Source organism: Pseudorasbora parva, chromosome 2 (genome assembly GCF_024679245.1).
Source record: "Pseudorasbora parva isolate DD20220531a chromosome 2, ASM2467924v1, whole genome shotgun sequence".
Lineage (NCBI taxonomy): Eukaryota > Metazoa > Chordata > Actinopteri > Cypriniformes > Gobionidae > Pseudorasbora > Pseudorasbora parva.
This window is the reverse complement of record NC_090173.1, coordinates 49,525,450-49,549,391: the sequence shown is the minus strand read 5'-3', so window position 1 is coordinate 49,549,391 and position 23,942 is coordinate 49,525,450. Positions and strand designations below refer to the sequence as shown.

Genomic DNA, 23,942 nt, shown 5'->3' with positions numbered 1-23,942 from the left:
CAAATCTCTGACTTTAAGGCAAAGGGTTGGACTAAAGCTTAAATGGAAACATCTGGGTTTTGTATCATAAGTGTTTCTCCCAAACTTCCAACACCTCACAAGAGGTTCCTCAAAGCCTTAGCCGTTATATTTTGTGCATTGCTCGACTGTAAAGGATGTAGATCACGGCCATCAAAAACGACCCGAACTGATGGGTAGTTTAAAAGAACAGTGTTGTCCATCATCTGGACCGTTTGCTTTTAAAAATCTTCCTGAGCCCTCCGATAAAAACACTTGCTTATCCATCACGACACCATGAAAGCAACGTCTGCGCATCTGCTGCCTTGCGTTCCGTCACGCCGCGTGACACCGGTGCGACTATCTATCAATACCTGCTGAGCTGTGAATATTAAAGTGATAAAGTGAGAAGATACTCGCATGGAAGCCTGCTTCTGCCTTAAATTAAAACCATAAAAAGGACATTTAATTGCACAATTCTCACAATTCCGAGTTTATTATCACAATTTTGAGTTGACATCTCACAACTCTAACTTCTGAGTTTACAACTTGCATTTCTGACTTTTTTTATTTATTGTTTTTAAAACCAGAATTATAAGTTTACATCTTATACATCTTCAGTAATAAATCTTTATTACTGAAATTCTGAGTTTACATCTCGTAATTCTAACTTTTTTTTCTCTCAAAATAATACAATTCTGAGTTTGAAACTTGCATTTCTGATTTAACTTTTTTTTTTTTTACTGAAATTCTGAGTTTTATTACTGAAATTCTGAGTGTACATCTCGTAATTCTCACTTTCATTTTTTTAAAACCCGAATTCAAAGATTTAATCTCAAAAATTATAATTCTGAGTTTTTGAACATTTTTTGTCAAAATTTGCATTTTCTGACTTAAAAAACAAACAAACAATTCTCCGTTTATATCTCGCAACTCGGACTTTTTTTTCTTTATATATTGAGTTCATATCGTGCAATTCAGAATGTTTTTATCGTAATTCTGGGTTTATATCTCAGAATTCTGAATTCTATTATCGGAATTCTGAGTTTATATCGCACAATTCAGATTATTTATTTTTTTGCGTAATTCTGGGTTTATATCGCACAATTTATTTTTTTCCCTGTTATTCTGAGTTTATATAACTTTATATTATAAAGTTATTTTTAGAGGAATTCTGAGTTTATATCAATTCATTTTTTTTTTTTTTCGTAATTCTTAGTTTATATCGCACAATTCAAAAAATGTTTGCATCATTTTGGGTTAATATCACACAATTCTGAAAGTTTTTTTTATATGGTAATTCTGAGTTTATATCGCAGAATTCCGAAAATTTTTATGGTAATTCTGAGTTTATATCGCACAAATCTGAATTTTTCCCATCCCATAATTCTGACTTTAAAAAAACGGAAGTTTCAAAGGGAAAGTCAAACTCACAAAAGTGAGAAAAAATGTCAGAACTGCGAGGAAAAAAACTCTTTTTGTATTTTTCAGAATTATGTATATTGCAATGAGGAAAAAATTCTGAACTACAAAGTATTAACAAAAAAAGAGAAAGATATAAACTCAGAACAGCAAGAAATAAAGTCGGAATTGTGATTAAAAATCACTTAGCTAAACCATTTCATATTTTTGATCTGTGGCAGAAACAAGCCTCCATATAACTTGAGATTCTTACAAGCTGAGATTTTTCAGGTTGCATAGCGAAACAAGGAGCATAAAACTACCCACAGATTTTTTTTTTCTTCCCTAATAAGACAAATGTTTCATCCAAAGCAGCTCTACAAATAGCTTTACCACCATGGGATAATATATACCTCTTTCCAAACCCACCGACTCCATTTAATTTCATAATAAAAAATATATCACACGTAGAAGCGAAAGACCCAACTGCTATATATGTGACTTTTGATGATACACCTTACGTTAATAAAACACGTCTGAGGGCCAAGCGAGCCACAGACAATAGCAACTCTCTGTACCCATAATATCGCACACTAAATCTTTGATACGTCTGTAAAAGACGTCCCTGGTGTCTCTATACACCGTCCTGGTCACAGTCATTTCCACAGTCAGTTCATAGAGAATGGTTAAAAATAAATTAAAACAAATCTAGATTGGCCATGCTGTTTTATCAAATTACAAGGCAAAAAAAATTTAAATAAAAATATCACAATTGGCTCTTCCATCCAGAAAAACTGTGATCTTAATCCCCAAACCTTAAGGATAAAATGGTTTTCTAAGATGATCGGAGGACAGAAGCATTAAAAACTCAGAAACATAAAAGAAAACCCAAAACGCTAACACTGCTGCGAATCCCCGAATCCCACTCGCTTGATCGGCCTGTGTACAGTCTCCTGAAAGAGTTCGCCATCATCTGTACCTCCGTTTGATTCTTCCATTGAGGGGAGAGGACAGCCGAGTCCTTGGCGTAATCAGTAGACAGTTCCTCTCTTTCGCTCATGTCCATTTCCTCTGTCCGCTGTAGATTCACCCTCTTGCCGTGACGCGAGGACTTCAGTGTCACCGGAACTCATAGATGGGTGCGCTGTGTTCGGGGACGTGTGTGAGGTTCAAAGACTGATACCTGATCATAAAAAAAGGGGTGATATATTCAGAATATTTACATTAAATCTTTCTATACATTGAATTAACACACATGCAGTCAAAACCACAATTTATTCAGACACCTCCAACATTTTCTCACATTATCAGTTTATTCGCCATACTTTAGAAAATGCTAATAAAATATGACAAGAACTCAAGAGTTAAACTGTCAGAATGAATTACGGTAATCTTAATAATGTCAGATAACTTTGGTAGAAAGGTATGTAATGGATTACAATCAACCAATCGGCTGTTCAATTTAAGTACACAATTATATAATAATGATTTAGATCAACCAGTGACCAGGCAATGCTTCTGTCTATGGTGTCAAAGGTCACATTAGCAATTACAGAAAAAAACACTTGAGCCAAACATGCTCAGGTCATGTCTGAATCATTTTGGTCCCAAATTTGTGTCAGTTTTACTGGTAGTCACTGTATGAAGAATATGAGGGTATAATATGTCACAGTTGACTTTATTTTGCTTCTTTTTTTATTTATCTTTGCTCTCCTCACTTACATAAATAAACTATAGTGTCCTGCACCCACTAGTGAAAATGATATCTGGTGTCTGAATCATTTTTGGTTTGACTGGAAGTGTGAACTCAAAAACTCAAAAATGGCGACGTCCATAAAACTGAAAAGCATTTTTTTTTCATATCCGCGGAGGCGCTACTAGTATCTCTTTTCACAGTTAGTTTGTTTCTGTATTGATTCTATATAAAAAAATGCTGATACAATGTAAAGTATTTGCTCTGGCTCTTGTTTTACAGTATTTTGTTCTGTTATTATGCAGCTTGTTTTCATCTGTTGACGTTGTACAGTACAAGCAGAATGTGGCGGTTGGTCTGTGTTGTATTTGTCCCGCCCCTCCCGTTGAACATTCTTCAACTCTTAAAAAACGCTTAAGCATGAAATACCCGCTCAGCACCTCGTTACGCTAATGCCATTCTGAAAACTGGCCCTCGCTCCTATTGAAAACAATTGAATACGCCAGCCAGCCGTGTGAAAAACCGCTTTGGTGGACCCACGGCCTAAAGCATGAGAAGGCTTTGTATTCTTATAAAATCGCAAAATATGATCCGTTTGCGCTGCACAGTTCCGTGGGTCTGACTCAATACCAGTTCACAATGAATGAATGCATTGAACTCCATCAGTTTATCATGCATTTTAGTTGATGATTACCGCATTTTACTAGATTAGTGTACTGTAATTACTAGTATATATACCATTCTGAGCTTCTGTGGTAGTAGTAACCCTCTATGGTGGCTGTAGACTTCTGGAAACAGATGTAGTAGAAGCCAGCGAATGAAGCACCGCTGATGTCTTTGATTGTGTGATCTGGAACTAAGAACTGCTCCTGAAACAAACAGACAACATTTTACAGCAGGATTTTTTTACAGTTATTTCCCCAGATTTGTATATTTATAAAAAAGCTGCTTTTATGGCAGCTTATACACTACCGTTCAGATTTTATTTACGTTTTATTTATTAAAGGAAGTGTATGTAAGATTGTGGCCAAAACTGGTACTGCAATCACTTTCAAATGACTGTAGAGCGGTGTATCCCCCTCCCCCTGACTCGAGGTTGCCAGATAGGCTGCAGGATCAACAGGAACGTTTGTAGCTGCAGCTGTGGTCACTAGAGCAGATCTGGCAACCCGGATGACCAAACACTACTGACTTTGATTGGTCGATAGGTGGAGGGCGGAGCTTCAGCCCAAAACACAACAGGTCAACATCAACATCAGTTGAGGGCTGCAACAACAACTTTTAAATGACAATATCCTGGCCGGACTACTGTTGTCAGTGATATAAGTATTTGAAATGAACATGATTTCTTAATGTCTAATGACATATCAGGGCCATTTTATGATTCATTGAAATGGTTAACAGTTTCTTTTTGTAACAATGTAAAAGTATTGCAAAATAGAAGTCATTTTTTTCTAATCAATTTTTTTTTTACTTATTTCAGTATATGGCTTCAATCAAAAAATACACTGTACCTTCCACCGCATAAAGACATAGTCACTGTTCTTTAGTTCTTCATAGTCGAAATCATCTGAATTAAAGCTTTTTGCGTACTGATAAAATGCTTGAAACTTCCCCTGAGAAAAAAGAAAAACATATTTAGCAGAGCAGTTTATACTATAAACTGCACTTGAATTATGATGCATTGATTCATAGCTATTATGCATTATTACACACAATGAATATATATGAATTAATTACCCAGTGTTTTCGGTCGACGTCCTCATCCGCATCCCATTTCCTGGTTAAAAAAGGCCGTTTCTTGCTGATGATCTCCCCAGCAAAGAATGTAGTGAGGGTGGGATATTCCTACAGAGAGCAACAGAGCAGGTTGAGTGACACTTTCCCTTCTGTGACCTTTGCAGTGATCTGACTCTATATACACAAATTATACTTTATTTATATAAGAGTTTATTTTCTCATCCGTTCATAACATTAAGGTTAAACCTGGAGCCACATAGACTATTTTAACAATATCATTACAGCCTTTCCGGGCTTTAAAGGAATAACATTGCCGTAGATGATGTGGGGACAGAGAGTGCTCTGATTTACTCAAAAATATCTACATTTGTGTTCTGAAGATGAATAACGGTCTTACGGGTCTGGAACAACATAATGGTGAAATTTCACTTTTGGGTAAACTAACCCTTTAAAAGCAGGCTCATGCAAGCTTGTCACCCGTCTGACTAGACAAAAAATTGCTACCTTATCCCATAAGACTGAACTATAGCTTGCCATTATTATTTTGGTCATCATATTCAGTATTCAAGCAGTATTCAACTGTATTAACAAAGAATGATAATTTACTGTAATACATTTTTTAATTTACTCTCCCATGTCTTAAAACTGCAAATTCTGTGCCAGCTATTTTAATTCTAAGCACAGTATTGTTTTAAATACTTGAAGGCCATCAAGAAGCCATGACTTCAAGTGGAAATATAGTATTGTATTGGTTCAAATAGTGACTTATTAAATATTGACTTCAAATAGTATTGCAGTACTAATACATTTACATTTAATCATTTAGCAGACGCTTTTATCCAAAGCGATACTAATACTGCAATACTAGTAAAGTTAACTGCATTGCACATGTAATGCTAAATGTTTCATTTTATTTAAAGGTGCAGTGTGTAATATTTATGAAGATCTATTGACAGAAATGCGGTATGTGACCCTGGATCACAAAACTAGTCATAAGTCCCACAGGTATATTTGTGGCAATAGCCAACAATACATTGCATGGGTCAGATTTTTCTTTTATGCCAAAAATCATTAGGATATAAAGATCATGTTCCATTAATATATTTTGTAAATATTTTACCGTGAATATAGTAATATGCGTTGCTAAAGACTTCATTTAGACAGCTTTAAAGGCGATTTTCTCAATATTCAGATTTTTGTTGCACCCTCAGATTCCAGATTGTCATAGTTGTATCTCGGCCAAGCATTGTCCAAACAAACTATACATCATACACCATTATGTGTTTATTACCTTAGAATGAGCCATTTCTATCTACACACACTGTGGATGCATTACATAGATTTAAAAAAATTACAATAACGATATCTGTTACAAAATATTTATATTTCAAATAAATGTTGTTCTTTTGAACTTTCTATTGATCAAATAATCCAGAAATGCGGTTGGCAAAAAACAGGTTTCATTGATAAAAATAAATGTTTCTTGAAGCTGAAAATTCAGCTTTGATCACAGATATACATTATAATTTAACATATATTATGATAGAACAGTTATTTTAAATTGTAACAATATTTCACAATATTACTTTTATTATTGTAGTTTTAATCAAATAAATGCAGCCTTGGTGAACATGAGACCATCTTACAAAAAAACGTTTAAACTCTAGCGTATGTAGGTCAAATATTGGTGTTTTTACTCTATACTGTTATTTTGGTGCAAAGTATTCAATTTTCTCTGTGCTCGTTTAGAGAAACTTAATTCTTGTTCATTTTGAATTTGCTTGTTGATTTTACAATTTAGACTGATTGTAAATAAAATATATATATTTTTATTATTATTATTCAGGAAAATTACACAGATATTAAGATACTAACAGTGTGATCATATCTGCTTCATATTTCCTTTGACACACTACAACTGAGATGCAAATCAATAAATCAAGCTGCCAAATGAAGTGATTAGGCTTCTTAAAGCTTCTGTATCTTGATAAAATCAAAGATTGCGGCACTTTAAAGATCTTTGTCCAAATCCATTGTGCTTCAGTATTGCAGCCAGACAATAAGACCACAAAATCTCCATTCAGACAAACAACAAGAGCGCTTTATGTTTATGTCATGCCCTGCCATAAACTGTTACAAGATCAACAGCTACTAAAATAACATATTGCAAGTCACAGTATGATGGTCACATTGACCACAAGCCTGTCTCACCTCCGTCAGACCTTTGATCTTGAGATATCCACACAGGTACGAGTCCTCCATGGTCACATGCTGTGGGTCCAAAGCAAAGGGTTTTAATAAAATCACTATAATGATTTACTTGGCACAACTCCAGACCACAAGGACAGATCTGCTAATGTGGGCCAGTTAATAACATTCAACAGAACACTAATATGGACTCAAATATGAAGATATGACTCTCTCTTTCTGGTTGGCCTACTTAGAAATGGGTAACTTATCCATTCTGATTATATCTCCAGATTCACTGACATGCAATATTAGACACATTGAATAAATGCATTAAGAGCACACTATAATCACACAAGTAAACTACCTAGACAGCATTTTGGACACTGTAGGCTGTCTATCTTCAAACAAGCATTTAAAGGCGTCATACTGTCACAACCCAGTGAGCTGCCAACCTAGACTGCATGATGTAAGTAGCCTACTATGTATGTTTTGAGTCAAATTGTTAGCCAGCATATCACTTTTTGGTCTTCATATTCTCACAACCTAGTGAGCACCCTTCCTAAACAGCATTTTTGGACTCAAAAACTACCTAGTAGCCTGGCTACCTACAAACAAACATAATTTAAGGGCTTCATATTCTCACAACCTAGTGAGCAGCCTAACGTTACCTAGGCAGCATTTTTGGACTCAAAAACTAGTAGGCAGACTACCCACAAACAAACAGCCTTTAAGGGCTTCATACGGTCACAATATAGTGAGCTGCCTACCTATACTGCATGTAAGTAGCCTACCATGCATGTTTTAAAGTCAAACTGGTAGCCAGCATATTCATTTTGGGCTTCATAGTTTCACAGACTACCTAGAGGCAGTCATTTGAATTGCCTAGGTTGGCAGCTCACTTCTTACTGAGCATATCAACAGAGAGCAAAGTGTTTACCTGCAAAACCACCTCGACATCATAGGAGTTTCCTTTGCTTTTCTGGTGCCCGCGGAACTGAGAGCCGCTGTAGAGCAGAGAGGTGTTGACGCCGGGCTGATGGGTATTGATCGGCGGGGGCGGAACGAGAGAGGCCGAGGCCATGCAGGCCAACGACGAGCCCAGACAGCAGTCGGTACGGACCGGCATGTTTGATCGCTTCTGCGGGGAAGTCCCCGAGCACAACCAGCAGAGCGTCGCTTATCCGAGACCCTGGAGGAGAAGAAAACGCGACACTGACAGCGCAGTGCGTGAGTTTCGGAGTTTCTCCCGCAGGACGGTTACGGTTACGTCCCTCAGAGCAGAATGAAGGCGCTCAACAGCGAGTCATGTGATCCAGCATGCTGTTCTCTGATTGGATGACGGCCATCAAGGTACAATGACGCTAGATGTTCATTGGCTGCTTTGGAAAATGCATGATGGGATTTGTAGTTCTTTTACAAGAAAGCGGTACCGTAGAAATGTACAGAAGCGTTAATGTTGTGACAGCTGTTTCTAAACAATGAATTTGCCAATAAAACCTGTTTAACGACGGCAATCTGTACGTATGTATATATGTGTGTGTGTGTGTGTGTGTGTGTATATATATATATATATATATATAATATATATATATATATATATATATATATATATATATATATACTAATTTAGCCTTTGAAATGTTGAAGAAGTACATAAAACATTTGGCAGAAAGGATTGTGCTAGCTATATATATATATATAACTTTATTTCTAAATTATAAATAGCTGCCTACACCCTATTTAAGAAATGTCCTTTTTTGTAAAGCTCTCTCTCTCTCTCTCTCTCTCTCTCTCTCTCTCTCTCTCTCTCTCTCTCTCTCTCTCTGAATTGCTGCAGCACCTTTACTTGTCTGTAGAGGGAAGCATTGCATAAAGTACAAAGACAAACCGTACAACATTCTTGTAAAACTGATGCATCTCAAAATGTAATGTACAAAACAAAAATATTACATCCGCATACTTGTCAACATCTAACAAAAAAATTTGCACATTTTGTTTATATATAATTTGTTATATTGGATCTGACACAAGAAACATTTTAATTATGCTCAGACAATGCCATGTCCTCCAGCTCATCCTTTACAAAACTAATGTAGTTTTGGATCTCTGAGATGCGATTGCGATTCCTCTTCACCTCATCATTGTGTATCTATTAAAACAAACAAAAAGAATCTTTATTTTTACATTTAATAATAAAAGGTCTTTGTGATCCAGGGCAGCATCATGGCAGGCTACCCTGGCCTGTACAGAATATATGTGACCATGGGCCACAAAATTGGTCATAAGGGTCAATTTCTTGGTCCAGTCATAAGGGTCAGTTTTTATACATCATCTGAAAGCTGAATAAATAAGCTCTCCATTGATGTATGGCTTGTTGGGACAATACTTGGCCGAGATACAACTATGAAAATCTGGAATCTGAGGGTGCAAAAACAATCTGAATATTGAGAAAATCGCCTTTAAAGCTGTCTAAATGAAGTCCTTAGCAATGCATATTACTACTAATAATAATTTTTTTGTATATTTACGGTAAGAAATTTACAAAATGTTCCATGGAACATGATCTTTACTTAATATATATAAGTAAAGATCTATACATAACATGCGACTTATGACTGGTTTTGTGGTCCAGGGTCATAATATAATATAATATAATATTGTTAATGAGTCTAAAGTTCACAGGAAGTGTGTTCATAACCACGTACCGATTTCAGCAGACCGCCCATCCAGCTGTTGATCCGTGTCAGTAGCTCGTCCTCCCTGTTATCAATCTTCTGCAGGTGTGTGTCATGGGAAGCACTGACTGCATTGCTCACCGTGTCTTTATCTACCAAGAGCTACAGGGCAGCAGAGGGAATGAGGACTAAAATAAGTGTGTGGCATGTAAAAAGTTACCATGGTTTTTGACTTATTCATAATGAGTCGTCACAAATTCGTATCATTTGTGAAAAGAAGACTGTTTCCCACTGACCATTGCCACTTCATCCGGTATTTCCTCCTCCAGCTCATTTTTGACCACCTTCTCCGGTGTTGCCAAGGCAATCTCAAGCTGTTGTTCATGGTGCTGGTTCTCCAGGTCTCGACACATTACGAATGTGTGTCAGAGTTAAAGAAGCCTTACCCTTGAAATAAAAGTATTTTTGTTTTGTCTTGTTGGATAAAGGATATATCCCTTGCACATATTCAATGAACCCTCCAGCCATGTCTGAGATGTTCCTCTCAAAGTCTTTGAAGATGTCCTTAAAAGAAGCAATCCATTCGTTTAGGTGATATGGTCCGTAATTAATATTACATACTGGTATTTTATTCTGACCTCCAGTTGCTCCACCAGCTGCAGTTCAAGACCCATGAGGGTTTCAGAGAACTGGTCGGCCTGTTCATGGCAGGAAGTGATGTGAGCTTCAAGTAGCTCTGGGTCTGTGATCTGTTGCATTTCCACAGACTTCTGCAAAAGAACAGAACGTGTTCAACTGGTGTGTCGTTTTCCTCGTTAGACTGAGGGAGAAGAAACCAACCTGCCTCCTGGAGTTTTCAAAGTCAGCTGCTATTTGTGCCGCTTTACGCTGATTGTCAGCCACCGCCTCATGGGAACAGGTAAAAAAGGATTCCACCTCAGCCGTTCTCCGAGCATGCTGAGTCAATCCCGCATCAAATATTTGCACACATAGAGCTTCCATATTGCTCTTAAATGTAAATAGACTGTCAAGGTAAATGGGTTGTTTTGAGCCCTTTTTAACAGATCTTCCCTTATCTGCACTGTGCACTCTTAAAGGTGCAGTGTGTAGTATTTATGAGGATCTATTGACAGAAATGCATTATAATATACATAACTATGTTTTCAGTGGTGTATAAAGACCTCACATAATGAACAGTTATTACCTTAGAATGAGGCATTTCTATCTACACACCCACACCGTGATTGCTTTCATTAGTGGTTTGATTAGTATCTTTTGCCATTTATAACAAGGATATGTCTCCAGCAGTTCGTTCATTCCAGGGAGGAGAGCCAGGTTCTCTGCATCAGGATCCTCAGCAAACATGCTGTTGAAAAGTTGAGGTCCATTCAAGAACTCCACGAATGCGTCCTGTGAAAGAAGGAAGCAGTAGTTATTCACTATCTGTGACTTCACTCTCTGTGACTTTTTAAACTTAGAACTGTTCTTGAATGAGATGGATGGTTACCTTGTGCAGTTGAAGCTCCTCGTTGCTGATCTTCTGAGCCTCCACTGCCTGCTGCTCCTGGAGCTCATTGTGTTGCATTTCTTCTACAGCATACTGATACTTTGCAAAGGCAGCTTCACGCTTTATATGTAAGTGCAAACAATGTGAATTTTGTGTAGAACCAAAATTGAATAATGAAAAAAGAAAATGAGGACAAATGTTAGCTATCCCAAGTGAAAAAGACCTTTCCACTCCACAAAAGGTTCTTTAAAATGTTCTTCATATTATAAGAAAAAACTCATCACCAAAAGCATTTTCTTTTAAAGTAAATTATTTCCATAATAAGTGTGCTAGTGCTCTTTTTCACATGCAGGCAGCTAAAAAATTAAGCCAAGCAGCTGCAATTATATGCTGCGGATTTATGAGAATTGACTTATTAATGTCTCACTAACCGTTTGTTCATCCAGCAGTCTGTAGTCCAGATAAACCAAGTCTGGAAGATATGCCGTCACAAATAGCTTATAGCTCTCTTCATCACAGATGGGATTTCCCGCAAGGTTGAGAGTGCGCAAATGCTTAAACTTTCTGAGGTAAAGCACCTGCAGGGAATGGATATGATTTCATTCAGCTTTATTTTTGAGTGTCACTCACTGGAAATTAATTTGTGGATAGATAGATGCATATCTTGAAATCAGCCTCATTTTCATCCTTCCACATTTAAAAAAAACATATAATCTAAAATATAGTTGGCTTACATTATCCAGTTGAGCGACGGCATTGTTTCCAATAGAGAGGATGTGCAGGTTCTGCAGCGTATCCAGGTTTTCAATGACAGAAATGTGGTTGTTGAACAAACTCAAGTCCTGGAGTTTCACAAGAGAGTCCAGTCCTTCAATCACGTCAATATTATTGAACGACAGATCTGAGGAATACAAGAATTCTGTCTTAGTGTTCGGAGATTCTCCGGATCTGTTTTGATATCAGTCGGACAGTCTGAACTCACCCAGCCAGACCAGATTAGTTAGGTTTTCTAACCCTTCAATCCTCTCAATAAAGTTATTATCCAGCTGAAGTTTTGTTAGAGAGGTGAAATGCCACAGGTGGTAAATCTTCAGGATGTCTATAAAAAAAAACACATCAATATTTTATTAATTTTATTCTTCAAAAAGTAACGAAATAAACAGTTATATAGTATATTTTTTTGTACAATGAACTGCTATTGAAATTATACCATTGCAACCATGATTACTACAAAGCAAATTTTCTTTCCCAATGCCCACTCATGTAATATGAATATATTATATTTTATTCAAATGTAAGTTTTTATGTATTGTCACAGTTTTGGTTCTTGGTGTGCAGAGACTCTTAGGACCCTCTTTTAAAGATCTGAGCGCAGTGTATGGCGCAGGTGCAATAAGGGCGTGTCTGAATCCACTTTTGTGAAAGATTGTTTCAAAGCAGCTTTATGAAATTAATGGTAGTCAGCTGTAAATATGGCTTGATTCTAAGAAAAGGTTTCTCAGGGGTTTACAGTAGTATCAGATGTCCTTAAAAAAAAACATACTAAAAGTTTACCAAAGTTTGACTCCAAGAAAGGCCCCATTTTCAAAATGGTGGCCGCCATGTCCTTAAAATGACCATTACTCATTTGTATTCCTCCTAGGCCAGGAATACTGGTGCCTGATACATGTTTTGGGCTTGTAATATTCTAAGTAGTATAATATTTGTGTGATAGATAAGTGATTATAAGTACAATTATATATTAAAGCAATTGGTTACAAGCATATTTATGCTAAATATAAGTACAATTTCCCTTAAGTAACTGCATATTTCTCCTTTCTCATATTGAGAGAAATTGTTTTGGCTGTGCATCAGCTCTAGAAAAATTATTGTCCAGCTAAAGTAAGTTTTTTTATTGATTAATTTCCATTGTAAATAATCATTAGTTATTTACTTTGAGGATGCTCAGTGCGTTCCGACTGCTCATCTGCATCATGACAACAGCGCCTGGCATGTTAAAGAAGGCAAACCCCAGTCTATACTGTTATCATCTTCGTTGAAAAAAAAATCTGTGAAAGTGGTGACCACATGCGCGTAAGCATTACATGTTCAGTCTGTAGGCATGTGTGTTTCATCAGGTATTATGGGAAGTTCCTGGTTGTGGCTCGATTTTAATTCCTGTGTAAAGGCATTTATGCTGCTTCAGAGAAGGATTAAACTGTCTGTGTAAATGCACATTTTTGGGATTTTATGCCGCTTCAGAATCAGTATTCTGTGCCGCGTTTGCTGTGTAAAGATGCCTCTAGTTAATGCAGCCTTACAATCATTTAACTGATTTCAATAATATAAATTGATTATGTTCTATGTATACCAGGTTAAGGAGCAGCATTTTTAGTCTAGAGTTTAACTGACAGATGTCTTCTTCTCGAACAATGCTAGGAAGTTTAGGTGCTAAACAGGAAAAGGATTGACAGCCAGCATTTGATTTGAATATTCTAGGTATTATCAACTGGCCTATAATGAGTTAAGAGTTTGTTCAAGTACACTGTAAAAAATTATTTAGAAAAAAAGTTACCTGGTTGCCTTAAAATTTTGAGTTCATTGAAATTAAAATTTTGAGTTAATACAATGAAATTTTTTTGAGATTCGACAACCTTTATTAAAATATTATTAAAAGATTTTGTAAGCATATTGGGTAATTGTGTGTGTTATTTCTGATGACGCAGTGAAACATGCCAAATAGTGCTATTTTCATGATTTATCAAATTTTTTTATGTGGTTCAGATACAATAATATTTTGAGTTTCTATTTATTAAATAAATTTCCTTCATTGTATCAACTCAAATTTTTAATTTCAATAAACTCAAAATTAAGGCAACCAGGTAACTTACTTTTTTAAGTTAAACCAACAAAAACCAACAACATATTTTTAAAATGTAGTGGGAAACTAAACCATTTAGTACTTTGTATGTAATTAGCAAGATTTAAAAATGTATGCTTTAATTTAAATATTAATATCAGCAATGTATTCCCTTAATCTTGTGAATTGGTATGTTTTGTCAGGGCACGAAGAAATATAGAGCTGAGTATTATCAGCATAACTGAAAACTAATGCCATGCTTCCTAACGATATCTCCCAAGTAGCATGTACAGGGTTAAAAGCAACGGTCCTAACACTGAGCCTCGCAGTACTCCATACTGAACTTGTGATTGATATATCCCTTAATTTACTGCTACAAATGCAGTCAGATAAGTATGATTTAAACCATGCTAATGCAATTCCAATAATGCCAACATAATTTTCAAGTCTATTCAAAAGAATATTGTGGTTGATGGTATCAAATGCAGCACTAAGATTCCGTAACACTACTAGAGATACAACCATATCCATGATCGGATGATAAGAGCAAATCATTTATAACTCTAATGAGAGCAGTCACAGTACTATCCTGACTGTTTACTTGGTTTTCGTGTTCTGATCAGTGAAAACTAAGAAGAAGTAAGAAGTTCCATCAGTAAGAGCAGAGTGTGAAGGTTGAATTATCAGAGCAATAACACAGCTGTACATCAGGCTTGTGTACAGTTCAGAATTGAATTGAAAATGACTCCTGAATTTCAATTCAATTCTTGAATTTGAATTGATGTCAAAACAGGATCTAGAATTGCAATTCGAATGTGAATCAAAGGAAGCAGAATTGAATTAAAATCCAAAGATATTAATTTACATGTCCATCTTGCTATAGCAGCTTCCTCTGCACCTGTTGAGAGAATCTGACAGGAAACATCTTCAAACAGAACGGTGCAGACTCAATGATAAACAAGGTGCCATTGAGAATTAGATGCAACATTCCTGCTCAGTGAGTTTTGCATTGGAATGAATGATAACTGCATTTACAATGACTTTGTGTTATTTGATTACTTTCAAATCAAAATAACACCGGAAAACTAATTAAACAATATTGAGGGGGTAATTTATTTCAAGAATTTGATCATTATCTATACTTTAGAACAAAAATGTATGCAGGGTTGAGGAGTGACTGCACTGTTAAAATGAATCATGGGTCTTGTAATTTTCAAAAAATAAATAAAGTGATAATTAAAAATAGTGTGTATATTTCCTTAAGAAAATTGTGGTTCGGTGTTGTATAGAAATATTGAGAACATTTCACTAATAAAACCGAGAGATACATTTTCCTTATTTTTAAGGAAATGTAAGCAATTTTGAGTCTTCAATCGAAGAACCAATTAAGCTGATAAAATTAGGAAAAATAGGTTACCTGTTTATTTTAAGAGAATAAGCTTAAGTGTGCAGTTTTATTTAGAAACAACATTGCTAGTTCCCATCATGCTTTGCATATGGCTGGAAATGGAGAATTGTGTTTTTGAGTGAAGGGAAACATCTGTTAATGTTTAATTTTCAGGCATGTTCGGCATTTGAAAGAGTTTCTGTTATGCTGATGTTTTGACCATTATGTTAAGCCCCACACACCCACTCTATACACAATGTGATTGGCCCGACCAGAGTTTGGCATTTACAGCTCAGAAGTGTATTGAGAGTTGCTAGACGACACTCGCGGCAGATTCTATTTGCTGCCGCTAGGGTGCGTCTAGATTTCTAGGCTTTAAAACCACAGCTGCCCAACTCAATGCAAAATTAAATACACATCTCTCTACTCTCCTGTTTCTGCCAAAACTGTCAATATACATGGTCAGGCACAGGCTGCTATAGCCAAACCTTTGGTTATATGTACCAATTACAAATGTTGGTTTCATTGGTGTCAACAGTGCAAATCTAGGCCTGTGGACAATGTGAAACATGTTTTGTTCTCTGATGAGTCCACCTTCACTGTATTTCCCACATCTGTGGAGTTGCGGTGTGGAGAGGCCCTAAAAAGGCTTAACACCTGGACTGTTGCTGCCCAGAGTGAAACACGGAGGTGGATAAGTGACAGTTTGGGCTATGTTTGATGAGCGTGTCACCGCCAAGGACAACGAGCACATAAAGTCCTTAAGCACAAAAAAATGTCTTGAAACGTGCAGTGCAGCATTATTCAGTGTGTTGATGTCATTTCCAATGGATTAGGAAGACAGGGCGAGACAAATCGAAAAGCCCCTCCCCCCCTTTTTAAAAATAGCCAGCAGTGTTTCGTTTATATCACAATTCAGCTAGAGCCACTGAACTCGGTAAAGCCACAGTTTCCTCCCAATCTCTGACAGTTTCTCCTCATTTTTCTGCTCTGCATGATCTGCTCTGTGCTATCATGTCTTTGGACTGGAGCAGACTGGGGCGGTTCGTGTGGCATTAATGTGAAACCCGACTTGATTCGCCCCAATGGAAAGCATATCCACACTATCTGAACTGTTCCTTATCCCCCATTATCCCATTCAACATGTAGAAAATAATAAATGTATGAAAATGTTTCAGCAGTTTCAGCATCTATTTATAGAATGGGGGGGTGGGTCTTCAGATTCTACAGAGCATTTTATTGGACAGAAAATCTGATGAGAAGCTGAAGTGCTGGGTGATGTAATCAAAATGATTGATCCATATTAACGGAAGTAATAAGCGATTGTAAGTTTTGAATGCTTATATCTTCTAAATGCAGATTATGACAGTTATTTGGAGCTTATAGATAACAGTACGGCTAACATAAAGCCAAAAAACTAACATTTTGATTTCATGGGGACTTTAATGGTTCATACCATACATTGTGCACTGAATGGGGTGTCATGTTTTAGCATGATAATGCACTAATACACACACAGCAAATTATTAAAGTGATTCGTTCATTCTTACTCCTAAAGTCCAACCGCAGCTGAAGTACCTCCTCGTACTGGATCCCCTCTTTCTTGGCTATTTTTCCAGCTGGCCCTTGAGGTCCCTGTTCAACAATCGCGTGTTGTAGCATCTCCTCATCCATTACTTTGGGTTCATCGTGTTGGCAAGTCATTTTCCAGAGCTTCTGATGACGCCTTTATTACCTGCAGTAACGGAGATTAGCAGGGCATCCAATGCATAGAAAACAATTGCTTGTGTTATTTTGCAGAACTGTCACCATGAAATCAGTCAAAACACAGTCAACAGTTATTTTTCTGCAGTAAAAGTTAATTAATTTTATAACAGACCTGGTTGGAAATATATCAAGTACACGTCTACTGGACTCCCAACACTGTTGCTCAGCAACAGCACACAAGGCTATCAACTTCCGGAGTGTTTAGTAGCTTGGCGGCGGATTTAAAGAAATTCAACTAAATTGTATTAATAATACTGAGCCGTATAGTGATATTCTTCGAAATCTATTCTATTCTTCTGAATATTCAATTCGTAAGATTCTTAATGAAATGGACGATTCAAGGAAATGTTGTGAATTTAGAAGAAATAACGCAATATTTCACCCTTCACTAAAATGCCTCCAGTATTTCTAAACATAATTTCGTAAAACAAACATGTCCACGAATTCATGTTTTTACAATGTAGTTTTATTACGCTTTTGTACGTTAAGAGGAACTTAGACTTTGCCCAAGATTGAAAGGTTCCTCGACCAATAAAGTCAAAGTTCCGCGTGTTTAGACCAATCAAACAGCGATGTGGGCGGGGTTTATGCGCGCTGTCCGTCAGCCTCTCACTATCGGCGGATTGTTGTTGTCATCAAGATGGAGTTCTTGTTAGGGAATCCGTACAGCACTCCCGTTGGACAGTGCATTGGTGAGTTAACGGCTTATACCAGCATGCTCTTCAATAGAGTGTGTTTTAATAACAGTTAATGTACTATGTTTATCTATTGTTCGTGTTAAAATGCGTGTGTGTAGCATCATACAGGAGCGTGAACAGTCAGCTGTTAGCTAACGTTACATAGCCAGCCTTTATTAATCCGGTGTAAACACAGAAATGTCACTAGGAAACGCTAATCATTTGTTTTTATTACTGGAAAATTCATAACTAATGAGTTAGAGGAGTATGTGTTTCGTCAGCAGATCTAGCTGAAGTCTCACTGTCTTCAATCAGTGCTGCATCGTTCTAACATTTACAATTTAGGAGTTAAGTTACAAACTCAGCCTATATGGAGATATATCACTTATCTCTGCTTTTATATTTCATATCAATTACTCTCAGTCTCAATAATGTAACGTTAACACTTGTACTGCTCGGTACTGTAAGTACAGTAGATCCTTATAATGTAAATATATCTGTCACATTCGTGTTCATGGATATGCAAAACAGTTGCATCACCACAAAGTAATCTGTTCTGTTAACTACAAATAAATGACAACATTTCAATATCCAGGGCACCGAATCAAGACAATGTGTGTATTTAAAAAAAAAAAAAAAAAAAAAAAAAAACACAAAACACATCAGAGTTTGTATAATTACACTGTTAAAAATGTTAAAAATACGTATATATATGGTTAATAATTGCATTTCTTTCACAGTATTTTCACAGTAAGACTTATCTTGTATCTACTGCACTCTCAGACATTTCTTGTAAAAGACTACAGTACTTTACTGGCAATTTTAGTCAAGTATTTACAAATGTACTTAAAAAAAAGCTTGGTTTTATTGCGAATTCTCGAAAACAAAAATAATGTACACTGTATTTCTACAGTCATTATGTATTATGAAGGTACATAATGCAGTGCGGCATTAATAGATTATGCTATGGAGTTTCTTGATTCTTGTTGGTTTCATCTGTGCTAATGAACTTATTTTTGGTTCACGTTTAGTAGTTTGTGTTTTTGGTTTTCTTTGTAATGTTCAGAGTTTATTTTCATTATTTTTATTATTATTTATTGAGTTTCATCTTTGTTGGTGTTTTGCATTGATGCTGTTAAGAAAAAAATCTTGTGTTGCAAGATGATATATCACATCTTTTAAAGATGTAGCTCAGCAGTTACTTCACTATTGTAAAAGATCTATCTACAAACAGTTTTGAATTTGAAAGTTATTGGTAAAGATTCATGCTGAAATAACGCTAAAATAAATGTAGATATTATTAGAATCTTAAATTCAGCCAATTTTATATTCTAGCTAATAAATATTTAAATTTTTCACACTTCTGACTTGGCTAGGAAAGAAATTTGAATATAAGATCCACTATCCCATACAAATGGAATATTGATCACCATGATGGTGACTTGACTTCAAATCAAAACAATTACAGTGGTCAAGAATTTCCTATGGCATGGTTAAAGGAAACTTTATCATGTGAATTCACATAAAAACAAGAGCAGTGAATTACTGTGAAGCCAGCGTCATTCTGCTGTTGATTCACAGTAATTTTAAGATAATGACACAGCATTGCATTGAGTTTTTTTTAATGTACATTTCTGACTACACTTCAGTAATTTATTGTAAAATAATAAGCCTACTCATTAATGCAGATTTTTTTTTACAGTGTAATACATACATAAAGACAAACTGTTTATAAATAATCTTTTCAGATATAAACACTGATGTCTACGATGGCGATCTAAATGGAGCAAATCACATTTTGAAAGCATCTTGACACTTTAAATATTGATCGTATCAATTACATCCTTACACCAGTTAGGTACATAACTTTACACCAACTACATAACTTACACCATTAATGTAACAAGTGAAGTCTTTATGAGTGAGTCATTGAATCATTCATTCCCGATAAAACAAAAAACAAAAATCAAATTATTTAGATATTTTTTAAATGGACTGCTACAGCAATAACATTTTTTTTTTTTTTGTAAATTACAATCGTGATCTTAATTTTAATTAAAAAAAAAAAATCTGATTCTCAATTTATCCAGAATCATGCAGCTCATATTATAATAACCAGAAACATATTTTATTTTGTTGACAACTACTATTTAGTTTTGATTGTAAAATTTTACTAATAGTTGAAGTGACAATCAAACTTATTGATGATTCTTGTTTGTGTTGACATCTCTGGTCATGAATTTGGTTATAGCCGTCATAAAGCAGACGTTTTCCAGTCGCGTGACTTTCCGTTTGTTGACAATGCAGGTTGTGCAAACTAATGCACGTTTCATCTTTAACCATTCTGATTTTGCTTTCCCTGTTTTTAGAAGAGCTGTTCTGCGAGGAAATCTATGCATGGCAGTTTATTTGCATTTCAAAGTTTCTGTGGTCACAATGTATTTCGATGGAGTTCCTAGTTGGTTGTATAGTAAAATCTCTGAGACCAATATGTTTTATGGTATGTCTGTAATAGATAACACTGGCGTTCTGTATACCCTGCAATTTCATGTCGCCTTAACATACAGTTTTAAAGGGGTTCATGGCATGGATTATTTTAATAAAGGATACTCCTTAAAGTGATAGTTCACCCAAAAACATGGCAATTCTGCCTTCAAATTGTTCTAAACCTGCATAATTTTTTCTGTTGAACACAAAAGAAGATATTTTGAAGAATATGGGGAACCAAACAGTTGATGGACCATATTTACTTCCATAATATGGAACATTTTTCAAAATGTCTTCTGTTTTTGTTCAGCAGAAGAAAGAAATTCATTCAGGTTATAGAACAACTTGAGGGTGAGTAAACTATGACAGAATTGTTCTTTTTGGTTGAACTGTCCCTTTCAGGTTCAATTAATAATTGTTGTATGTTAGTCAGCGAGAAGAGGTTTAGTCAACAGAATGGATCAGTTGGTTAGTCGCAAATCCAAAAAAACACCATAGGATATGCAGGACAGGTCACTAACACGGCTTGTCCATGTGGTAATATGCCGGGCAGAAAATCCATTGTGGGAACGTATCGAGAGGTTAAAGAATGAGAGTTACTCTATGCAAATACACTCTCAGAAAAAAAGGTACAAAAGCTGTTACTGGGGCCATCCTTAAAAATATTTTGGTTTGCAGTAACAGTAAAAAAAAAAAAAAAAAGGGTCGGTAGGTAGGTCTATATTTTTTTTTCTTCAAATTTTAATACAAAAAAAAAAGTACATTTTTGGTGATGGTGATTACGTAGGTATGAATTTAAACAAATTGGCATATCGTGACATCACTGACTGGGTCTTCAAGCCGTGCCTTCGGGCGTGTAGGCTAATTGCAGGCTATATAGACCACAAACAAATTGAAATATTTGTCAAAAACATGTTTATTGCATAAATTTCAGGTGCATTCTTTAAGAAAAGGGTCCAACCACCGCTAGCTGTCATTGACTCATAGCTGTCAACCCTACCTTTTTTTCCGGGTTTCTCACGTATTTTAGCTCTTTTCCCGCTGTCTTCCCGTTTTAGTATTTTCCCGTGATATGTTTCTTATTTTTACGCTCGATTGTGTTAACTCAGAACACGCAACTATCTGTGTCTCTGAAGTGGCTTGCACTTCTTGCCAGACCAACGCATCTGGTGATATAGACTAGTGCATTTGAATATTAAAAACAAAAAGTTGTTTTTATGAATTCAATTAATTAAGTAGCTATAACCAGCTATTCAATCAAGAGCAGTGAGTGAGTCCTTATCTTTTGTTTGACAGACAGCAGTAAAGGCTACTGCCCCTTTAAGACCTAATACAGAGATATGCATCGTCTTTCTCAACTGTATAAAGTTCTCTTAAGGCATATACAGACTGTCTGATGGATACTCATCAAGATCGACATGTTGACATACTTTTTGTGTGAGTTTATCCGTTCAAACGCAAGACTTGAAAGAACTCAATATTTGTGCGCTGTGAGACGTGCGCGCGCTGCGCACAGAGACAGATCTTCTCTCACTGCAGAGGGTTCTCATTCGCGTCTTCTGGCGAAAATACTGAGTGATGATGGCGAAAATGACTGGTCATACGGCAGCACTCGCATGCATTGAACACAGTTTACAAAGATAGACCGTTTTGCCCACGTTTTCTTTTATTATCGCTGTTGTAGTGCACGTGTATCCATCGACAGAACCATACATAAAGCATTATTTTTCAAGTTACAACCAGTGCCGCCGCTCCCACCACGCGCTGGGTTCGAGCAGAACACACGCTACCCATAGCAACGCGTTAGGACAACGACATTTCAGACTGACAGAGACAAGATAAACGGCTTTTCCGCCATTTGTTACTGTTTTGTACACGTTGTTATATTAATTATAATTCAAAATCTGTTTTATTCGCCACAATATAGTAATGATAAATGTTGAGTGGGGCACTTTTGATTCATTTTCAAAAAGGGCAGGGGCTCAAAGCCCTCCCCTCTGCAGTGCACTTGCCTGGTGTGTGTAACGTGTCCATGGTCCTGACTCCTGTCACACAATGCGGCGAAATCTCCGACAGGGCTTTAACAGTCTAACGTTACAGTGAATGAGAGTATGAGCCGACCCGAGCCGAAACGAACGCACGTGCTGGCCATAGTGTGACATCCGTTAACCATAGTGTAAACACAGATGACGTCACAGGTTTTTCTATAAACGAAAGAACGTAGCCTTCGTTTGTATGGCCCAGGCAATTAATACATTTATAATACTTACTAAAATATAATTCATATTATTTTATTACTGTTGTATTAGTTGTTTGAAAAGTAAAAAAAGAAATTGGTCGGTCTTAAAGCCAATTTACAACCGGCAAGTCGGTCGGACTAAAAGGGAAAAAAAATTAAAAATTGAGTCGGCCCTAAATTGACAGGGTCGGTCGGGTTACGGCAAACAAGAATATTTTTAAGGATGGCCTGGGGTGGTGCATTTTGTTAAATGTGGGAACAATAATGTAAAATGTAGGTTCTAATATGGATATTTAAGGTACCAATATGCACCTTTAAGAACAAAAGTGCAGCTTTTGAAAAGGAGGTACTGCCCCAGTGACAGCTTTTGTACCTTTTTTATTGTATGCAAACCCAGAAATGAATGCATAGCCACTATATTGCAATTTGTTTATTATATTTAAAAAAATTTAATCAACTGTATATTGTTTTCAATCTACTTCTTAAAATAACACCTTACACCAGGTTCACAACTTCACATAAATTGATTATTATCACCCTGTAAAATGTGAGAAAATTACAGGTTTAGGAAAAGATTAAATAAAATGTTTAGATGAGTGAAAGAAATCTCTGTCTTCACAGCATCATGAGTATAAGAGGGTGAATTGCTTTATCACTACTCTGATTTGATAATTTGCAGCCAATGGCTCACTGCTTTACAGCACCACACACTTCTCTGGCCTCAGGCCTGTTGGTCATAAGACCTGCTGACCACAGGACAATATCTCAACAGATGAGCATTTCATTACGAGGCAGATAAATCTTTTTTTTCTTCTTCTTCTTCTTCTTCTTCTTCTTTAGTGCATGGCTCTTGCACGGTACTTATGTTAAGCAGATGTCTTTTATTAGTAAGCTTTCGGGTTCCATTAATATTGCAATTAATATTGAAATCAATCAATCAATCAATCAATCAATCAATCAATCAATCAATCAATCAATCAATCAATCAATCAATCAGTTCATCCTGTGAACACTCAGTATTGATTATTAATTCTAAGAGAAGGGTATTTTTCATGGCCACAGAAAAATAATTCTTCCATAGCATTTACAGCACTTAGAGCGTGTAACAAAATAGATCCTTTAAAGGATCATTTTCACCTGACAATAAACATGTCCGAACAGATGCAAATGTTGGGGGCGTGCATATTAATGATCCCAGCGATTGCGTAACCGTTGGCGTTAGGTTGAGAATGACTTATTTTTCCGTTGTGTTTTTCATGCACAAGATTTAAATAAGTAGGAGGCAATGGTGTTTGAGACTCACAGTATGTGATATCCATGTACTGAACTCTTATTATTTCACT

General features: G+C 36.2%; 3 protein-coding genes across 5 annotated transcripts in view; 1 reads left to right on the top strand and 2 right to left on the bottom strand.

Annotated features, from left to right (window-relative positions):
• Positions 1-1,664: 1,664 nt before the first annotated feature.
• gid4 (GID complex subunit 4 homolog) lies at positions 1,665-8,427 on the bottom strand. Its single transcript, XM_067423184.1, has 6 exons — positions 7,959-8,427; positions 7,043-7,102; positions 4,832-4,939; positions 4,606-4,707; positions 3,830-3,960; positions 1,665-2,581 (listed from the first exon to the last, which is right to left on the bottom strand). Exons 1-6 carry the CDS (start codon positions 8,145-8,147, stop codon positions 2,518-2,520), a joined length of 654 nt encoding a protein of 217 aa, XP_067279285.1. The 5' UTR covers positions 8,148-8,427; the 3' UTR covers positions 1,665-2,517.
• A 491-nt stretch (positions 8,428-8,918) lies between these two features.
• drc3 (dynein regulatory complex subunit 3) lies at positions 8,919-17,387 on the bottom strand. Its single transcript, XM_067429055.1, has 13 exons — positions 17,309-17,387; positions 16,980-17,164; positions 12,186-12,302; positions 11,938-12,104; positions 11,635-11,781; positions 11,204-11,323; positions 10,996-11,106; positions 10,537-10,713; positions 10,335-10,466; positions 10,190-10,260; positions 9,993-10,116; positions 9,727-9,858; positions 8,919-9,170 (listed from the first exon to the last, which is right to left on the bottom strand). The coding sequence occupies exons 2-13, from the start codon at positions 17,131-17,133 to the stop codon at positions 9,060-9,062; spliced, it is 1,563 nt and encodes a 520-aa protein (XP_067285156.1). The 5' UTR covers positions 17,134-17,164; positions 17,309-17,387; the 3' UTR covers positions 8,919-9,059.
• A 415-nt stretch (positions 17,388-17,802) lies between these two features.
• LOC137046080 (TOM1-like protein 2) overlaps positions 17,803-23,942 on the top strand; it is a 64,491-nt gene continuing 58,351 nt past the window's right edge. For all 3 annotated transcript variants that reach the window (XM_067423150.1, XM_067423143.1, XM_067423136.1), the window contains exon 1: positions 17,803-17,888. In XM_067423150.1, coding sequence (XP_067279251.1) covers positions 17,837-17,888 — 52 coding nt within the window. In that variant the 5' untranslated portion in view covers positions 17,803-17,836. The remainder of the gene's footprint in view (positions 17,889-23,942) is intronic.